Source organism: Ovis canadensis, chromosome 10 (genome assembly GCF_042477335.2).
Source record: "Ovis canadensis isolate MfBH-ARS-UI-01 breed Bighorn chromosome 10, ARS-UI_OviCan_v2, whole genome shotgun sequence".
NCBI lineage: Eukaryota > Metazoa > Chordata > Mammalia > Artiodactyla > Bovidae > Ovis > Ovis canadensis.
In genome coordinates this window covers 84,806,714-84,827,871 of record NC_091254.1, presented here as the reverse complement: position 1 = coordinate 84,827,871, position 21,158 = coordinate 84,806,714, and the positions used below count along the sequence as shown (strand labels likewise).

General features: G+C 45.2%; 1 protein-coding gene across 1 annotated transcript in view; it reads right to left on the bottom strand.

The window, feature by feature from the left end:
* The window catches only part of LOC138446670 (ATP-binding cassette sub-family C member 4-like), a 161,567-nt gene extending 156,295 nt beyond the window's left edge, over positions 1–5,272 (bottom strand). The window contains exons 1-2 of the mRNA XM_069601899.1: positions 5,168–5,272; positions 4,472–4,592 (exon numbers count right to left, since the gene is read on the bottom strand). Of these exons, the coding sequence (XP_069458000.1) occupies positions 4,472–4,592; positions 5,168–5,223 (177 nt within the window). The 5' untranslated portion in view covers positions 5,224–5,272. The remainder of the gene's footprint in view (positions 1–4,471; positions 4,593–5,167) is intronic.
* Positions 5,273–21,158: the final 15,886 nt, after the last annotated feature.

Sequence of the window (21,158 nt, the reverse complement as noted above, 5' to 3'; positions counted from 1 at the left end):
GATATTGAGAACTGGGATTAGGCATGACAGAAAAGAGAACAGATGATGAAAGAAAACAGATACCAATCTAAGAGTTAAAAGATAAAGTAAAAACACTACTGTGCTGAATCTGATTCAGATTGAAAATACCCATATAAACTCAAGGTTTGTTTACTACAAAAAATGTATACTAGCTTTGTCCAATGACAAAGCTGACAAACAGTAACCAACTCAACAGCAATGAGCACCCCTAGTGCCCAGACCATAGTCTCTAAACACCATTTCCCACTAGAAGGAGCCATGGCTGCTTGGAGAAATGGAGACTCCAGGGCTGGGGCAAATTTGTACTTAAGGGTGAGCAGCTTTTTTTGTGTAACGATAAACTAGAAATATTTTGTCACATCAGAAAGCAAAAAATTAGCAAGGATTTCTACAGTATGCACAAAAGACAGGAGTCCTGGGAAGAGATGCATTCTATCCTTAATGGCAGAGGCTGGTTTCACAAAGGGCTTAGAAAACTCATTGCTGTTTATAGGCCATTATGGCTGAATGAGATCTCTTGAGAAAAGTCACTTCTGAAAGCCAACTTTTCTGGAAAGTAATTAAAAGTTTCACTTCTAAGCAGGATTTTTATTTTTTCATCATTACGAAAGTAATCTATTTAAAAAGGAGTCATCTATATCCTTGATTTTTTAAAGAAAATGGATTGAAGGGGATTGGAGGATGAGTGAAATAGGTGAGGGAGATTTAGAGACACAATGTACAACATAGGGAATACAGTCAATAACATTGGAAAAATTTATATGGTAACAAAGGATAACTAGACTGATCAGGGTGATCACTTAATAATGTATAAAAATACTGAGTCACTACACTATACACTTGAAACTAATATAATATTGTAAGTCAATCATACTTCAATTTTTAAAACTTTTTTTCAAAGAGACAATAAAAATACAGCTTTGTAAAAAATGAATTGAAAAGCATTACCCTCATATATGTCTCAATGTCATCACTGTGGATATTACTGACATCTGATGGCTAATGCTATGCTCTCAAGAAGAAGTAGGGCAGGTCTGTTCTGCAAGTCCCTGTCTGCTTGGCTCAATGCCCCCTCCTCCTCTCTCTTGCTCTGTGGTCCTCAGTGGTTGCTCTGAGCCCACATATCTCTGCCACAAGCAGCCACTCCTCAGCCTCCTGGTTGGAGCAGAAGTGAGGGACACATTGAAGAAAGGGTTGGGAAATAAATGCAAAGACCACTCAGCTCTCTGGGAGTGAGTCAAGGCACAAAGCCCTGAGTCCAGGCACAAAGCCCACTTTGGGATACACAGGATTCTACTTACTTCCTGATCATCAGTTGAGCTCCAGTGTAAAGATTTACACAAATATGTGCTTCCTACATTCTCCATCTAAAGCAGAGACAATCAGCAAAAGTGGCCTTGGACAAAGGTCAGTAATTAGACAAGCCCAGGCCATTTCTAAGGTTTCTGGGAAGAGGACATAAACCCTGGTCACTCTGCCCCTCTCAGGGGAAGGAACTGGGTGAACCCTCTCTGGTTCTCTGAGGTCACCCCACTTACACACCAGCAGGTGGAGACCTCATCTCTCACAGAGAAGCCCTGATGACCTGGGGAGGTGGTCTCTGTGTCTCTGGTCCAACAGTCTTCAGGCCCCTCCTCTCCACCCTGAGGGCCCCGGGCAGGCAGAGACCTGTTCTCCTCACCCAAGGTCCCCATGGGGGTGCACACAGGGGCCAAGGTGCTAGGAACTCGCTGGCTGTTCTGTTCTAATTAGGGGTGACCTGCACGTGCTCCAGGTTGGACATTAGCCTGGTACTGGCTTCCCCAAACATTATGATCACTCCTCAATTCGCACAGGACAGAGGTTTCACACTTTGAAATACTAACCCCAAAAGCCTCACCCTGGACTGGCATCACCCTGCCTTTTCCCACTGTGTGCCAGGAATGCCTGTGCTGTGGTTGGTCACAGCACTGTCTGGGAACCACAGGTAACCCATGAGTCATCTGTGCACCAGAGGAATTAAAAGAGGGCAGGAGGTCACAAAGTAAATGTGTTCATGTTTTAGAGAATCCAGAGCTGAGTTTAGATCTTCCAATACCTAAAATTATCACCACTTAGGGATGGTAATGACTGAGTGACTTGACTTTCACTTTTCACTTTCATGCATTGGAGAAGGAGGTGGCAACCCACTCCAGTGTTCTTGCCTGGAGAATCCCAGGGACGGGGGAGCCTTGTGGACTGCCGTCTGTCTATGGGGTTGCATAGCGTCGGACACGACTGAAGCGACGTAGCAGCAGCAGCAGCAGAGATGGTAATGAGGGGAAGCTGGCTTCTTAAGAGGCTCCCAGTCCATCTGACCACAGCATGATGTTGCCGGCATCAACATCCTAGTCAAATCTGGCACCCAGGGGACATGGTCACTTGAAATCTACTCACAATTATGATCCCAAATCTGTCTTCCTGCTCCAGGAAGTTCTTAGCACCCTATTTATTATATTAAAGTTCAAGATGCATGTGTCTGACACCCTGAAGACAAAGCTCTAAAGACAAGCCTTCCTGACCCTGGATGAGCTCTTAATCATTGAGATGATCAGGCTTATAAGTCAGAGTGCCTGAAATGAAACCTCACTTTGTCCTTTAAGCTCCCTGTAACCACAGGCAACCTATGTAATTACTTGGGTTCAGAGTCCTTTCTTCTACAATGAGGGTAACAGGAAACCTACAACTTCGCTGAGTTAGCCAAAGGAATAAAAATGTTATTACACATAAAGTGCTCATAGAAGTTCCTGATATATAACTTATTTCGAGTAATTGCTATTGCTGCACTACTAATAGTATTGTGGCTGCCACCACCAGTACTTCGCAGTGTGACCCCTTGTTACTGCCACTAGTACTTGTAGTACTACTACTGAGATAAGCCCCACCATTTACCAGGTCCTCGACTCCCCACTTTTCCGCCATGACTGCTCAACAACCAGCTCCTGAAAGAGGGGCCGGGGCTCTACCAGTTGCACTTTATGCAGCCCCCAGGCCTGGCCTTCCTGGATCCCCAGCAGGAAGTGTTACTGGGGCTGGACAACTGTGAGATCAACACTCCACCCCGCCCTTCACAAGGCACTGCAGTGCCTCGGTGGTCAGAGTCCTCTCTAAGGTGGCACTCGGCCCCACATTCCTGTCACCACCCTCTGGCACAATAGTCAAACACACCTTTGTTATCAACGAGAGCTCTATCTCCCAGGACCATCCAGTCACCTGGGAGCTGACAGATTCTCTGTCTCTCCAGTTGTGTGGGTCAGACTTCACCTGCCCAGCTGCCCACTGCCCGCAGTGCCCTTCAGTACAACACAGCCTTTAAATAAGAGCCATGCCACCCACCTGTAAACCACCTGACCCATCACCTCACCCCAACACGATGGACTGAGGACAGCACACCCCCTTCTCCACCTAAAATGCCCCTTTCAGAGCAACTGCATCTTCCATCCCTCCTGCTCCCACATACTCACAGGCCACCCGTGTCCCTAAGGCAGCACTAAGGGACCACGGAGAGCACGAGCCCCCCAGGGGCGTCTGCAGCAGACCTCCAGCAGGCTCAGCCAGGACAGGGGGATGACGGCACTGTGTCCCCAAGTAAACTGTCCTCTGGGGGATCTTGACCCAGGATCTTTAGGGTCATGGAGGTCATTGACCTCACAGCTTTCTGTCTCCTGTTTTCTCCTGCACATCCCCTCCTCCACCCTCCTCCAAAGCCAGGATACCAAGACCCGCCCTTCAACCAGCAAACCATCACCACAGCCAGAACAGATACCAGCATGGAGGGTGCATGAATTCATGGTGAAGCTGGAGCTCCTCCACACGGGGTTTCTGACCTGGGTGACCTGGCCCACGGGGAGGGCGCAGCCGAGGGAAAGGCGTGCTCTTGGAGCTCTGGCAGCTCCCGCCCAGATGCAGGGCCCAGAGTTCTGTTCCACAAGAAGAGAAGAAGCAAGGACCCCTTTTTAGGAAACCATTTATCAGATGTGACCTGGGCAAGTTAACAATTACTTGCTTGAGCACCTGTAAAATGCTTCATGTTACTGGGCTCTGATCCAAATATGAGCCTCCAAACCAGGAGGCTCACATTCCTTGAGGTTGTAGGATCTTTTTCTCAAGGATCACTTTCAGCATTTATATCAAGTACTAAGCACTAAAAGTGTCCTAATATGGTATAAAATGTCTTGTCTTGTCAGTGCCATCCTTTCCCATAAGCTGTTATGGGAAAACCTGAAAGAACTTTCAGCCAACTTAGTACTAATCCCCTGGAGGCTCACTCCTTTAAGCTCTGTCCATTCTAAAAATAAACACAACCACTGGGCTACATCATGATGAGATTTATCCTGTGACAAACCGCTGTCCTCTCTCCCCACCATCACATCCATCTCGGTACTGATCTGCATACACTTAAAAGCAACACACAGCATGTAAAAATTTTTACCTCAAGAAAAGTAAATATTCCCAAAACTAGACAGGATTTCCAGTAACACTTTACGATCGCTTTCGTTAAGGAAGGCTCCCGTGCATCCTTCTGGGCTGTCTTCACTTCCTCATCCCAGTGCCTGTGATGAGAAAGAGAGCACAGTGAAGAGCAGCGTGTCCACCAAAGGGGAAAGGGGGCGGGGCGGAGTGCACCAAAGGGGAAAGGGGGAAGGGCGAAGTGGGAGACGAGCCGCACTACAGGGCGCTCTGCAGTTGCGCAATAGATGCTGGCTACCTGCTCACAGGCTCCTGAGAGACAAGCAGTGCAGACCCTGAAGCACTAAAATAAAAGGCTTTGAGGCAGAAAAGTCCCAATTCTGGAAATAAGTTCCTTCCTAGCTTTGCTGGATTCACAGGTCATGAGCAGCTCAGAAGGGCAGACACCATTCTCAGGGACCCCACCTCCAGGGACAGAGCTCGGCCTCCAGGGCCATGGATGCGGGCTCCCTCCATGTCCACAGATGCACAGGAAACACGGGCTCCCCCAGCCTCCAAAGTGGGCTAAGCCCAGGGTCAACCTGAGTGGGTGAGTGAGCAGTGTCAGGGGAGGAGGCTCAGAAGAACCCAGAGGAAACAAAGCCCCCCCAACAGGTACCTTTAGCCCCACGTGGAAATTCTCACTCTCCCTCCCTTACTCCCTGCTGCCTGTGCTCACCCTTGCAGCTCTTCTCCGAGGTGCTGGGAGCGATCTTCCGGAAGCACTGAGTACATGTCATCTTGTTTTAATTTCTGTTCGTGACCAATTTTAAACAAGGGGTTTAGCCACCTGCTAAAAATTAAAAGGACAGTGACATATATCCAAATTCTCTCTGCTTTGCTCAGGTGCTCAATTGTACATCCAAATTATATATCCCTAATTAGAATCCTACATTTATGGGCTTTGTTAAATAAAAACAAAAAACTACATTTTAAATATAAAGAGGAACGGGGGAATAATTAGATATGTGTTTACACACTCACACACATACATACACAACAGTCCCTAACTCTGTAGTCTGAGAGGCCCTGGAAGCAATGGCACACTGGTAGCATTCTAGCCCCCTGATCTTGGGGTTTGGGGTAACATACACAATCACAATTTTTTTCTTGTTGTAAGAAATGTTAAGGTCTCTTGTCAGCTTTCAAATATTCAGAACAGTAGGATTAACTATAATCACCAGACTGCACATTACATCCCCATAACTGACTCATTTTATAATAGAAGTTTGTGCCCTTTGGCCCCCTTCACCCAGACCTTGGCTTTTTAATATCTTCTTCCCTAAAAGGAGACTTCCCTGGTGGCTCAGACGGTAGAGCATCTGCTCACAATGTGGGAGATCTGGGTTCAATCCCTGGGTCGAGAAGATATCCTGGAGAAGGGAATGGCAACCCACTCCAGTATTCTTGCCTCCCACCCACCCCCCCAAAAAAAGGGGCAAATGTCTGGTTCTAAAATTGGGGCAGTGTATGTCAGCATGTGATAATTCTTTTTTTTTTTTTTTACTGTAATATAAGTGCCTGACATGAAGCTTTGAAGACATCCATGTCAAAGACATCCATCTCCAGTGAACACGTGACAGCTACACAAAGAGATAAAGAGCCAGGCCACCCCACCCGTGAAGTTCCCGCTTTAGAAAGCTCTGGCTGACCTGATAACAGACCATCTCATTGCCTGTATGATTCTCCCTTCCTGCACTTTAATTCCCGCCCTTATTTTTTAAATTCGCCAATAAAGAGTGAAACTTTAAAATCCTAGACACCCACTCTCAACCTCAAAAAGGCAGAACCCCAAGGCCAAGCTTGCTCATGAGCTCTCTCTACTCAGGACCTCGCTGTGTCACCCCAGGGGTGCCTTGTACCCTCTAGAGCATGTGAGTGATACACCTGGCATTTCAAAGTTCCCTGATGGTTGTTGCTGAGACGTGTCTCACAATCCTATGAACCACAAGGGCCAATCCAGCCACAACACTGACTGCAAAAGGAGAATTTCTGTGGGGGCTGCTCACAACTAGTATGAGCCCTGGTGAGCAGAGCCCCAGGCAATCCCAGCAAAAGCCTCACCATCTACAGGCCAAGACCAACAGGCAGAGAAAGTCCAAGATGGGTCTGGGACATCTTGTGCCATAAAATAAGGAATCATAAGGATGTGTAGGAAGAACAGAGAAGATTGAATGGCTCTTGCTAGACAAATCTGAGATACTTTGAACACCAAAACAAATAAATGGCAATGAACCTTAACCCAGTAAATAATTAAAGAATCCATGAATCAGTACTGCTACATAAACAGGAGAGAAAGGAAAGTTCTTGCAAACAAATGCAAACACATATAAAAGGAGTAATCAATTACTTTTTACCTGTGTACATAACGGAAAATGTACTATATGAATAATTTTTAAGTGCAAGGTATTTTTTATCTTTATATGAGGAAAATCACTTGGGAACCTGTTTTCTGATTCAATCTATAAACTATGTATTCCAAGACATGTCTGTTCTAGATAGATGCTTAGTCCCTTGTGCAAATCAAGTGCTGGTCCAAAAGACTGCTGAAATTTTATATGCTTACTGATATTTTATACTTCTTTATCCTTCAAGTCCTAAAAAGTTATGTCAGCACAATAAAAATTTTTAACAATTCAAAAAAATAAAAAAGGAAAAATCAAGTCAAGAAAATCATCAATGGAAAATAAAAACTGGCTAAAAGTTTGAAGCAGAAGATGATATTTACATAATCTCAACTTATCTCTCTGCAATTATTTATTACAAAGGGAAAAAACAATAACTGTACAGATGATCCCACCAAAAAACCTATTCAGATCAATCATGCATTATTTAAATGATAATAGTTAGTATGCAGAGACAGCCCATAAGTAAACACCTTTTTACTGATTTTGCCAGGGTAAGGAAATTTCCAAGGCCAGACCATAATAACCCATGGATAGAGATCAAACCAGTCAGTCCTAAAGGAAATCAACCCTGAATATTCATTGGAAAGCCTGATGCTGAGGCTCCAATACTTTGGCCAAGCTGATACAAAGAGCTGACTGATTGGAAAAGACCCTCGTGCCAGAAAAGGTTGAAGGCAAAAGAAGAGGCGAGCAGAAGATGAGATGGCTAGATAACATCACCGACTCAATAGACATGAGTTTGAGCAAACTCCAGGAAAGAGTAAAGGACAAGGAAGCCTGGTGTGCTGGTCCATGGGGTCGCAAAGAGTCAGACACAACTGAGTGACTGAATAACAGCAACGACAGGGATCATATTTCTTTTATGCTGTTATTCCTACGACAACATGGGTACAGATGCTCAAGAAATATTTGTTGAATGTATGAATATCCATGACTCATTAAAGAAGCAATAAGACTGAACCTCAGATTTTGCTAATCCGGGTACCTTGGCACCTCTAAAGAACCCCAATCCAGGAATCAGAAGACTGGATTCTAGTCCCAGCAGTGGTGCTGAGCACCCAGGGCCTCAGCTGTCCTCTGCTCCACGTCTCCACTACAGTTCAGCAGCTCCACCACCTTTAACATCTCTAGTTCTCAGTTTCCTTCCAAAACAAAGGTGTATATCTAGGAGCTTTACCACTAAGCACATTTGAAACATGTTGGGTGATTTATTCCACACTTGTCCCCTCAGAAAATGCTCAGGGTATTAGCACTGGGACTTACCCAGATGATGACACCCTGCCCCCAAAGTGAAAGCATTAGTCACTCAGTTGCGTCTGACTCTTTGCGACCCCATGGTCTGTCCACAGAATTATCCAGGCAAAAATACTGGAGTGGGTAGCCATTCCCTTCTCCAGGGGATCTTTCTGACCTAGGGACTGAAGCAGGTTCTCCTGCATTACAGACAGATTTTTTACCATCTGAGCTACAAGGAAAGCCCACAAAAGACCCTCTTTAAAATTCTGCTTGAAGAGGAAAAGATGCTCAGCATCACTAATCATGAGGGAAATGCAAGTGAAAACCACAATGAGACATCAGCTCACACATATTAGGAGGTCTACCATGAGAAAAAAAGAAAAAAAAAATAGTGTTGGCAAGGATGTGGAGAAACTGGAAATCTGCACAGTGACAGTGGGATTATAAAATGGTGTATCCCACACACAAAAATAAACTCAAAATGGATTAAAGATCTAAACCTAAGACCAGAAACTATAAAACTCCTGGAGGAGAACATAGGCAAAACACTCTCTGACATTAATCACAGCAGGATTCTCTATGATCCACCTCCCAGAATACTGGAAATAAAAGCAAAAATAAACAAATGGGATCTAATTAAAATTAAAAGCTTCTGCACAACAAAGGAAACTATAAGCAAGGTGAAAAGACAGCCTTCTGAATGGGAGAAAACAATAGCAAATGAAGCAACTGACAAACAACTCATCTCAAAAATATACAAGCAACTTATGCAGCTCAATTCTAGAAAAATAAACAACCCAATCAAAAAATGGGCCAAAGAACTAAATAGGCATTTCTCCAAAGAAGACATACTCTAACAAACACATGAAAAGATGCTCAACATCACTCATTATCAGAGAAATGCAAATCAAAACCACTATGAGGTACCATTTCACACCAGTCAGAATGGCTGCGATCCAAAAGTCTACAAGCAATAAATGCTGGAGAGGATGTGGAGAAAAGGGATCCCTCTTACACTGTTGGTGGGAATGCAAACTAGTACAGCCACTATGGAAAACAGTGTGGAGATTCCTGAAAAAATTGCAAATAGAACTGCCTTATGACCCAGCAATCCCACTGCTGGGCATACACACTGAGGAAACCAGAACTGAAAGAGACACGTGTACCCCAATGTTCATCGCAGCACTGTTTATAATAGCCAGGACATGGAAACAACCTAGATGCCCATCAGCAGATGAATGGATAAGAAAGCTGTGGTACATATCCACAATGGAGTATTACTCAGCCATTAAAAAGAATACATTTGAATCAGTTCTAATGAGATGGATGAAACTGGAGCCGATTATACAGAGTGAAGTAAGCCAGAAAGAAAAATACCAATACAGTATACTAACACATATATATGGAATTTAGAAAGATTGTAATGATGACCCTATATGCGAGACAGCAAAAGAGACACAGATGTACAGAACGGACTTTTGGACTCTGAGGGAGAGGGCGAGGGTGGGATGATTTGAGAGAATGGCATTGAAACATGTATACTATCATGTAAGAAACGAAGTGCCAGTCTATGTTCGATACAGGATGCTTGGGGCTGGTGCATGGGGATGATCCAGAGATGATATGGGGTGGGAGGTGGGAGGGGGATTCAGGATTGGGAGTTCGTATACACCTGTGGTGGATTCATGTCAATGTATGGCAAAACCAATACAGTATTGTAAAGTAAAATAAAGTAAAAATTAAATTAAAAAATAAAAATAAAATGATGTATCACAAAGGACAAAGATTTTATGATTTGATTTACATGAAGTCCTCAGAGCAGTCAAATTCAGAGAAACAAAGTGGCCCTGTGGTTGCCAGAGGCTGGGAACAAGGGAAGTGGGCAGTTAGTGCTTTAACAGCACACTAGCACAGGATGAGAAGGCAGTGGCACCCCACTCCAGTACTCTTGCCTGGAAAATCCCATGGGCAGAGGAGCCTGGTGGGCTGCAGTCCATGAGGTCGCGAAGAGTCGGACATAACTGAACGACTTCACTTTCACTTTTCACTTTCATGCATTGGAGAAGGAAATGGCAACCCACTCCAGTGGTCTTCCCTGGAGAATCCCAGGGATGGCGGAGCCTAGTGGGCTGCCATCTGTGGGATCGCACAGAGTCGGACACGACTGAAGCAACTTGGCAGCAGCAGCAGCAGTACAGGATGCAAAGAGTTCTGGAAATTGGCTGCACAATAACGTGAATGTACTTAACAATATTGAACTGCATGCTTAAAAATAGACAAGATTGTAAATTTTATGTTGTGTGCATTTTCCACAATTTAAAAAAAATTTAATCAGAAACAAAAATGGCACCTGATGTGCCTCATTTGGAAGTGTTCCTGTGTTAGAGTCTAGACTTTGTCACTTCCTGGTTACATGACAGTGGACCAGCCACAAAACCTCTCAGTATTGGCCTCGGGAAAGTGGGGAGAAGACCTGGAGAGAACAACTCCCTGGGATGTTGAGAGGGTCAGTGATGCTCTGAACAGGACAAAGTCCCTCCAAAGAGCAGTCATCACCTTCCACAAAGTGCTCGAGTAATCCCACGTGGTCCCTAGTAGAAAGCCTCTGAAAGTTTGATACATGAGATTACAACAACAGCAGTGCCCAACAGGAAGAAGAAAGACTCCTCTCCTTTCCTGGCAAGAATTCAGGCAATGAAAAGCCATGACTCTGAAAGAGCCCTCCCAACTTCTTCACCTCTATAAAAGTGCTCTCCAGCCTTGGCACTTTGGGGACTTACACTTGGCTCTTCACAAATGCAAACCTCAAACTGCAATTCTCTGCTGATTCTGAATAAGCCCATTTTTGCTGGAGAAATATCTGACACTCTATTTGTTCAAGTGAACAGAGGGAAGGGAATCAACATGATTGGGGGACCCGTGGGATACTCCAAAGGGCAAATTATCCACTTGACACATCTGAAAGGACACTTGTCTCAGGCTGATCAGATGAAGAACTATTAAGACCAAAAAAAAAAAAAAAACAAGAATAAACTACAGGAGATAAACTTAAATTTGTTAGGAAGTTTATTTTGCCATAAGGACATACCAGTAAATTTGAATATACCATTGGGATGTTCTACCTCTTGCTTGAGGCTGTGGATATTGCATAAAATTATCAAAACTCATCAAACTAAACAGTTATTGAGAACAGGTCAAGGCCAGAGAAACAGCCCTGCAGAGCTCACCAAGCCTCCTTCTCCAACATGTGGATTTCTGACTGTTAATGAAGAATAACAAGTGGTATTCTGAAAATGGTGCAAAGAGTCCTAGTTTGAAATTTAACATTTCTATGTATTCACAATTGATAGTTACTGAGGGCCTTACAGGACCAACCTCCCTAAACCATCTCAGCACTCAGCCAGTTCACACCCCCCTCCTGTCATCAGCTTCTCTGACAAGAGTCTCTGGAGAGTCTGTCTCAACATCAGTGACAGTTTTCACATCCACACTCACTCTGCAAGGGGACAATTCACTGACTGATATGTGGCCAGTATCAGGGGAGCAAGCATGTAACCACTCCCTGAAGGGTCAAGTGCATCTGGTCCAAGACCCTGCTCCACCTCATCCCTGGGGACAGGTGCTGCACTCGCCCCCAGCCTGCTGGGCTCTGGGATGAGGGTGGAGGGAAATGCAGAGCTCACCCCAGAGGCTGCAGTGAGGACAGCGGGAAGAGTCTCAGCAGACTGGACAGTCCAGTGCCCAGAGGGACACAGTTCACAAACTAGGCCACTGATTTCCAATAATGGGGAAGAAGAATCATTCAATAAATCATAATGGGGAAATGGGCTGTTTAAGAAAAAAAAAATGGGGCCTATGTTACACCAAAAACTAAAAAAATTCTAGCTGCTTTTACTGTTAAAATAAGAAAAAGGCTAAAATTAAACACAGAGATTTAGATGATGTTAGGATTTTTAAAACACATACTACAAAAGCAGCAGGAGAAATCAAAAAGAAAAGCTTCATTTTATTTAATGATACATAATTTAAAACCTCTAAAGAACAAATGAAAATCTGAAAAAGTATTATATGCACAATTACAAGTTATTTCAAAAATATAAATGCCCTATAGGAAAAATAATCTATTAATAGACATTTGAAGAAACACAAATAAATGGTCAGTAGACATAAAAAATCTTCCATCTCTACAAATCAAATGGCAATCCACTCCAGTATTCTTGTCCTGGAAATCCCATGGACAAAGGAGCCTGACAGGCTACAGTCCATGGGGTTGCAAACAGTCAAACTGGAGTAGGTGACTGAGCACACATAAATCAAATAAATTCAAATTAAAACTCTTTTAATTATTTTTAACTTTAGGCCCAGGGAAAAAAATGTAATTCAGGTACTCAAAGTTGACAATGAAATAAGCTCACAAACAGCTGTTAAGAGGGCAAATTGACCTGAACCTAATGGAAAGCAATTCAGCCTTTCACTAATATTCTACTTCTGGGAATTTGGAAAAAGAAAAGATGCACCAAAATATATGGTCATAAATATGCATCACATCCTAATTAGCAATAAACTCTACTAAATAAAAGTGAAAGACTGCATACATTTCAATTAAACACCACATTTTGACAGAAACAGATTCACAGACTTAGAGAATGAATTTGTGGTTGCCAGGGAGAGTGATCGGAGAAAGGGATAGTTAAGGAGTTTAGTAGGAACATGTACACACTGCTGTATTTAGGATGGATAACTAACAAGGACCCACTGTATCGCCCAGGGAACTCTGCTCAATATTATGCACCAGCCTCGATGGGACGGGGGTTTAGAGGAGAATGGATACGTGTTTATATACGGCTGAGTTCCTTTGTTGTCCACCTGAAACTATCATGTTGTCAGTTGGATATATTCCTGTACAAAATAAAAAGTTTAACTAAAAAATAAATGCCACATTTTGAACATTATTTAATGCTATAAATGTTATCGATAGAAAATTAAGAAGGAATCAGGATCCAAAGATATTTAACTTTATAGAAAAGTGTGCATAACACAGCATTGTTAGCAGCTATGCTACAATAAAAATTAACTCTAAAAAAACATGAGCTATAATTTTTATTTAAAAAAAAATGCATGTGCAGATATGCACAAAAATTTCATGGGGAAAGACTAAGAAATAACCAAAGTATCAGCAAGTATAGCTGGCTAAAACACAACAAATCCTTGTTCCTTTCTTCTATGTGTTCAGTCGTGTCTGACTCTCTGCAGAGTAGCCCACCAGACTCCTCTGTTCATGGGATTCTGCAGGCAACAGTATTGGAGTGGGTTGCCATTTCCTACACCAGGGGATTTTCCTGACCCAGGGATCAAACCCATGTCTCTGTGTCTCCACATTGGCAGGTGGGTTCCTTACGTCTGGGCCACCTGGAAGCCCTTCTTCTTCCATGAATTTTTTTATAGAAATAGAAAAATATATATTCTTTTCTAAAATTCACAATTACAAATAGCCGTAATGTATGCCTTCCCTTAGACTCTAAGTCCTACCTGTGCTGTGAAAACACAAAAACCCCTGTGAGGACATTTGTATAAAGACAATAAGCTAGTTATTGGCATTATTTACAAGTTGAGAAAGCAGACGAAATGTAAGAAAAGCAAACACCCAATGAGAAGATGAAAACTCAGTTTCTCTACAAGGTAGATCTTGTCTCTGAGCAGCACTTCCTGCCTAGGTTCATTTCAATTTCCCAGGACAACAGCGGGGGACACGAGGAAATCATGAGGATACCTTGGACTTTACAAACAGGATGGTAATCATGGTCACCAACTAACTTCACAAAGTCTGGACCCCTTTTTAAAAGTTAACACTGAAGGAACAATGCCAATTGGAGGAGTGGCTTAAAGCAGAAACCAGCCTCTACCTTCCATCAGAATCTCCTGGAGCTTGTTTAACCTCATTACCAGGGTTTCTAACTTTACAGAATTGGTCTAGGTGGAGCATGGGGCAGGGGTGGGGTGGGGGTGGGGGTGGTGATTTGCGTTTCTAACAAGCTCCCAGGTGAGGGGGATGCTGCAGGTCTGAAAGCCATATTTGAGAACAGCCACCCTAAAGCTTGTTTATAGAGACGTTTCACATGCATCATCTCCAACAACAAGATCTTTAAGAACTTCCCTTGAGAAACTCCACTTAGCAGACCAAAGGTGTGTTTGGAATCACCTTCTCCCTCCATTTAAGAACAAGAATCTCAACAGAAGCAGCTCAGTACTACAGTTACATCCACAACAACACAGGCTCAGAAGCCAGACTGACTGGTTTGGTATCCAACTCTTACTAGTAGCTGTGTGACTGTAGGCAACCTGGTCAACCTATTGGAATCTGGGGCAGAATGGATACATGTTTACATATGGCTGAATCCCTTTCCTGTCCACCTGAAACTATAACAACATTGTAAATCGGCTGTGAAAGTGAACGTCATTCAGTCGTGTCCGACTCTTTGCGACTCCATAGATTATACAGTCCGTGGAATTCTCCAGGTCAGAATACTGGAGTGAGTACCCTTTCCTTTCTCCAAGGGAATCTTCCCAACCCGGGGATCGAACCCCATTTTCCTGCATTGCTGGCAGATTCTTTACCAGCTGAGCCACAAGTTTATAAAATAAAAAGTGTTTAAAAAAATTACTCAATCTCTCTGCTTCAGTGACTTCACATGTTAAATAAGAGGTAATAGCTCCTTCCACTCCAGCAGAAAAATTGGAAATGGGTGCCCACCCAAATTAATAAGAAGTCCTCACATTCCCATTTCCATTCACATACATTTTGAAAATCCACAAATAGAACATGCCTTGCCCTGAAGAGTTCCTTGCCCTGTCTGAAGTTAAGGAAGGTGTCCCTTAACTTTGTTATTATTTATTGTGGTTATTGTTTAGTCACTAAGTCATGTCCGACTCTTCTGCAACCCCATGGACTGTAGCCCACCAGGCTCCTCTATTCATGGGATTTCCCAGACAAGGATATTGGTGTGGGTTGCCATTCCCTACTCCAGGGGATCTTCCCCACCCAAGGAACAAACCCACATCTCTTGGTCTTCTGCTATGGCAGGTGAATTTTTTTACCACTGAGCCAACAAGGAAGCCTACACCCATATTTTCTCTTCTTGACCCTCTTTCCTTAAGGGCCACCAAATGGCCAAGAGATGTAGTTTCACACACTGAATACACCATCAGAACAAGCACAGAAGCTTGTTTCCTGGGAATCCCCAAGGACCTCCCATATGAAGAAAAGGAAATATCAGAATTTGTGGGAAAGATGGATGGTTTCGGGTCCAGGAAAGAAAGATATAATAATCACTCAGGTGTGATTAAACCCAAAGGTTCCGGCCCACCTAATTAGTGGTCGCAACTACCAGATGGAAAACTTTAGTTAAGAGCTTCACCTCTCTGAGATGCTTTTCATCTGTGTGTTTCCTCCCAGCTCAGGGTCCCCTCAGTGGTTTTAAAACCACAGGACTCTTGGGCAGGACCTCCTGCATCAAGACCATGCACTGTTTCTGGAAAGGCTAGAGATGCAGATAAGACCCCACAGGCTTCAGGGACCCCATCCCCAGGGTGACTCTCAAAAGTGGAAGCAGAGATTCACAGCAAGAGAAGGGGCTGCTATCCCAGATAAAAGCAAAATGGGTTCAAGAGTCATGCCCCCGTTCATTTCTTAAAAAGTGTTCTTTACACACATGAAATTTGTCACAACTAGATACTGGAATATAGTGAGAGATGCACACACACAGAGGGAGGCAGGGAGACATGGTCACAGACACAGTGACAAGGGAGCCCGGTGCAGTTGGAACTCAGCTGTCACCTCAAGAATATGGAGAAAGCTGGGAGTATTATTGGAAAATGGCAACAGAAGCAGAGCACTAATTAGATTAAGGAAGCGGTTCAGGGCTGTTTGCTTAGTGGGGAAAGTAGGAATTAGTTCAGAACTATGAATCCGGAGCTGTCCTGGGGAAGCCGGCTAAGGATGGAGGTCAGGGGTCCGGTCCTTCTCCGGCTGGCGGTGACCCTCCTAGGCAGCCTGGGTTCTCAGTCTCCCTGCCTCCTGCTCCCGGGACTAAGGAGGCTGCCAGGGCAGCGAGCTGCTAGGCAGGGGGACCCTGCGCCCCACCACCAGGTCCCTCTTCCCCTTCCTGCTACTCCTTCCCGCCGCCTCACCCAGAGGGCGCAGACAAGGACCCCCGCGGCCGGCGTGGGGAGACCCCACCCGCTACAAGCAGCCATCGGAAAGGTCCCTCGCCCTGACCCTCGACCCTCAGCCCCTGAGAGGCGCAGCTCAGGCACTGGCCTGAGGCGGCGGGGTGTCTCAGCCCAGGCGGGCTCTCACCAGAACAGCCGGGAGCAGATGTTCGCATCCTGCATCGCGTTGGGCTTCTCCTCCGGGGACACCGGCCGCATCTTGCCGGCCTGTGGGGTGAGGGCAGCCGGGGGCCACACGCAGGTGTGAGGCGAGGCTGCAGGCGCCGCTGGTGGTGGCGGCGGGGGAACCGTAAGGCGCAGGACTCCAGGCGCCCTCGCTCCCACCCTGGCTGCAAACGCTACCGCTACCGGAGGGCGCGCGCTAAGGCTGGACCCCCACACAGAAGGTGGAGAGGGAGGGGCAGGCTGCACCAGAAACGCCCCTCAGCTGTGGTGAAGACCTGGAGAAAGCTGGCAGAAGGAGATAGCAGCCCGCCCTCTGGGCACGCTGCCCTCATCAGGACCAAACCAGGGCTCTGTGGGAAGGTCTTCAACTGGAATGGAGCAGGACCCTGGGGGGCCTTTCCGGGAGAGACCCCACCCCACCACAAGATACCCTGAGCTAGTGGCCAGTACTGGACGGTGGAGGTGAGCACAGATGATGGGCACAAAGCTTCCAGGCTACTGAGATGACAGCCCCAGACTCCCTAGTGTCTGTCCTACTGCTAGGCTGGCCCTGAGGAATCCTGTTTTGATAAGTGGAGGGAAAAGGAAAGACCACAGCACATCCTTCTCGTGGCATGAAGGACAGTTACTCAGCAGTGATCTGAGCACAGAGAAAAAGACATAAGCAAGAAGTCAAGGTTTACTTTGTTTATCCCTCAAATAAATAAATTTTGAATCAGCCAATAAGCAGGTATCAGTGCAAGAGGGAAATAAAGAACTTCAAACTTTTTTTCCATAAAGCCCATATGAATATATATGAAGAAAATAAGTGTATTCAAAACTATTATTTCTGGAATGAATAAACAAAGTGTGGTATACACATACAGTGGAGTATCATTCACCCTTAAAAAGGAAGGGAACTCTGATACGTGCTACAGCGTGAATTAACCTTGAAGACTAAGTTGTGACTTATAATTAGAATACCTATTTAGTCTTCATGCTGTTGCTGGCACAGAACTCCTAAAACCCTTAGGTGCTCTAAGGTAAGAGTGAAAAAGTATCTTGATAATTTTAACAAGCCCCTTTCAACTACACCTGAGTTTTACTGAATGCATCTGTTTGTCAGAAAAACCAAACATCTAATTAAAGGGTTGGCAGTTTCAGCCCACCCCCCATGTCCAGGGAGGAGAGGGACTGGAAACAGTTCAACCAGAGTCTGTGAGCCAGGATTACAGAATGCCATAGAGGGTGATGAAGCGTGTGCCATCCAGCTGGAGAGCAGATGAGAACCAGTTACATCCTTCCTTTAAAATCCCACAGCAGAGTTGATTTTAAAAACAGAATACATTTTTAAAAACATTTGCCCAGAAAAGTGGAAACCAGACTTTGCAAAGTTTAAGAAACACCAGGAAGATAAATAAAAACTCTTCCTAAAACCAGATCATCTGCTTTATAATCAGGTTAGATTTATAGTCCCTATTCTTCATCCTCCACGTTGCAAGTGGTGCAGGAGAAGGAAATATCTCATCCTGGGAGACATGGGAGTACCAGGGACCAGCTTCCAAGTGAGGGGCTTTGGCTTCCTGTGGGAGAGAACTGAATAGGGAGCTGAAATAGAATGAAAATGGACTTTTTCAGGGAGACACACACTCCATAGTCAAAATATGGACCCTCTCAGAAGGTGAGAGGACCCAGATTGTTAGTTGTCATGGACTGGGTAATTTCACACAATAATAAGTGGGATAAATACTCTTATTATTCCAGGGAAGGAACAGAACCAAGAACTGTACCACTGCACACTTTTGAAATGGAGCAGGACCCAATGGTCCTTGCCCCCTGCCCCGTCCTCTGCCTGCCTTTTGTCTGTTAAAAATCTTTAGCCAAAAAATAAGTTTAATCCCAGAGTGAGAACATGCAGAAGCAAAAGAAAACAGTTAAATGAGACCAAATAATAATAATGTAGTCATTAAGCATAGTCAAAGACCTCTTAATTCCTTCCCAAGGGCTATAGATGATATTCTGAGCCGTATCCTGTGAGCTGTCTTATAGTTACTGAAAACCCCTCCAGGTAAAAGAACTACATGATGACCAGACTATAGTCATGATATAAGCTACCACAGTTCTGAGAATGGACCTTGAGAAATGGGAACAAACCAACCCTGGAGCTGAAGAGTAACTATACTTAATAAAGATGAAGCTGATCAGACCACCAGTGACCAATCACACGATGACTGTCAGTGCTGACTGATATTTCTACACATAAACCTCTCCCTCTGTCTATAAAATCTCTTGTCCATTCGTTCTCAAGGGAGAGGGCAGTCAGCATTTGGACAGATGCCCACCCTCCCCCTCACCACAAACTGGCATCCAAAATAAAGTAACTGTTCCTTTCTACCAATCTGGCCTCTTTATTCACTTTTGAGCGTGGAGAAGCCAGACCCGCCCTTTGCTATCACTGTTTGGCTTTCTATGGTCAGCCTGGGAACTATCACAGCACCTGACACAGTGAGAGGGGTGTGAATTTTAGTGTTATAATGAAGGTGTAACGAGTTAGAGGTTAAAGGCCAGACCGTACTCAACACCATCTTGATTTTAGCTGGTCCAAGCCAGTTTTTGTGGGATCCTGATTTTCTCAGTATCTGTGCCCCTCTTCCGTCCTGTCTCACAAGCATAGAAACACTATTTCCATAGTGATGAGGCCATCTTAGCCTGTCATCTGGAAGTCCAGACCTGGTTCTCTGTGTACCCTGATGCCTATGTCCTTTCCTTGCCCATTTAAGTAACACCAGGTTGCCTTCCTCAAATGAAGGGCACCACGGACTCCCAACTTATTTCAGGAGCAACATCAAGCCCCAGCCAAGAGGGAGTTACCTTATAAGTAAGAAAACCAAAACTGATTATATCAATACCTTCCCTTTGGGATCTTCAGGCATAGAAGAGAAATTTGTCTCTTTCTCTTCATCAAGATTATCTCCACAGGTAACAAAGGAAACAGTCATTTAAGGTAAGCTGGGACCCTTCATATTCAGGGAGGCTGGGCTGTGATGGAACAGTCACTGATAAAGCGCATCAACCATTTCCTGGGAGTAAAGTTAGAATCTGGATAATGAAGTTTACCTTTTATCTCTCCCTTTGTGTTGAGTCTTGTTTCACTTGCTTACAGGGGCCCTCGTGCAGAAGCCTTGCACCTGGTCCTCGCACCAGATGAGACTCTCTGGTGTGAAACGGCTGTGCGGACACCTCAGCTCCGAGGACTGTGTGCGGAGTCTCTGCGCCTGGTACTGTGATTCAAGATGGCGGCCAGGGGGCCGTGTGCAGAGATGCTGACCCAGCACTATGATCTGGAGCCACAGGCAGCACAGCCGAGCCGGTCCTGTGAGAACCCACCCATCCCCCAGCTGACAAGAATCACACACAGCAGTCCCAGCGGTGCTTTTAGGAGAAAGTCTGTCCTCTACAGCACATTCTATGGACACAAGCCGTACCTGACAGAGGGGCTTCCCAGGTGGCTCAGCGGTAAAGCACCTGCTTGCCTGTGCCGGAGACTCGCATTGATCCCTGGGTCAGGCAGATCTGGAGCTGAAATTGGCAGCCCGCTCCACTATTCTTGTCTGTGAAATCCTATTGACAGAGGAGTCTGGTCGGCTGCAGTCCACGGGGTTGCAAAGAGTCAGATGTGACTGAGTGACTCAACACACACTCACCTGGCAGAAAGAACCCCCTGGCCTTTGGGGTCTGACGGGGGAGGGTCGGTTACAAAATAGGAAGAAATCAAACCGTCTTTGGTTTTCCTGGCGGCTCAGATGGTAAAGAATCTGCCTGCAATAGAGGAAACCCAGGTTCGATCCCTGGGTTGAGAAGATTCCCTGGAGAAGGGAATAGCCTCCCACTCCAACGTTCTTCCCTGGAGAAGTCCATGGAATTCTGGTGGGCTATATATAGTTCGTGGAGTCACAAACAGACACAACTGAGCAACTTAAACTTATTCACACTTTCTAGCAGGGAAAGCAGCTGCCATTTGGGAAGACATGAGATCTTTTGCCTCCAACAATGGTTCTCACTTGGCTGCAGGGTGGAATCACCTGTGGGGTTTTAAAGTGTTGACGCCTGCCTCCCCTCCCCCGAGATTCTTATTCAACTGAGATGAGGCTTCAGCACTGGGATTTCAAAGAGCTCCCCTGTAGCCAAGTTTACAAACCCCTGGCCTTTCCCATACTGACGATATAAAGAACTGTACCTGTATGAGGAAACAAAGTAAACAGATAGAGTGATTCTGCAGGAGTGTGTGTTTCTGTGTATAACGCGTAGATGAGGTGGGTGAAGTGGGAGCCTGTGACCACTTTTGCCCCGTGCAAGGCATTCCTGGCCCTTCATTCCACCGGCTTTGCACACTGCTCACCTGGACACGTGGATTATGCTGCCCCCTGCTGGTGATCTTCAGTGTGGCATAGTTTTCCCTGGAAGTTTCACACAAGCCCCACCTTCAGTTCGGTTCAGTTCAGTTCAGTTCAGTCGCTCAGTCGTGTCCGACTCTTTGCGACCCCATGAAGCAGCACGCCAGGCCTCTCTGTCCATCACCAACTCCCGGAGTTCACCCAAACTCGTCCATTGAGTCAGTGATGCCATCCAGCCATCTCATCCTCTGGCGTCCCC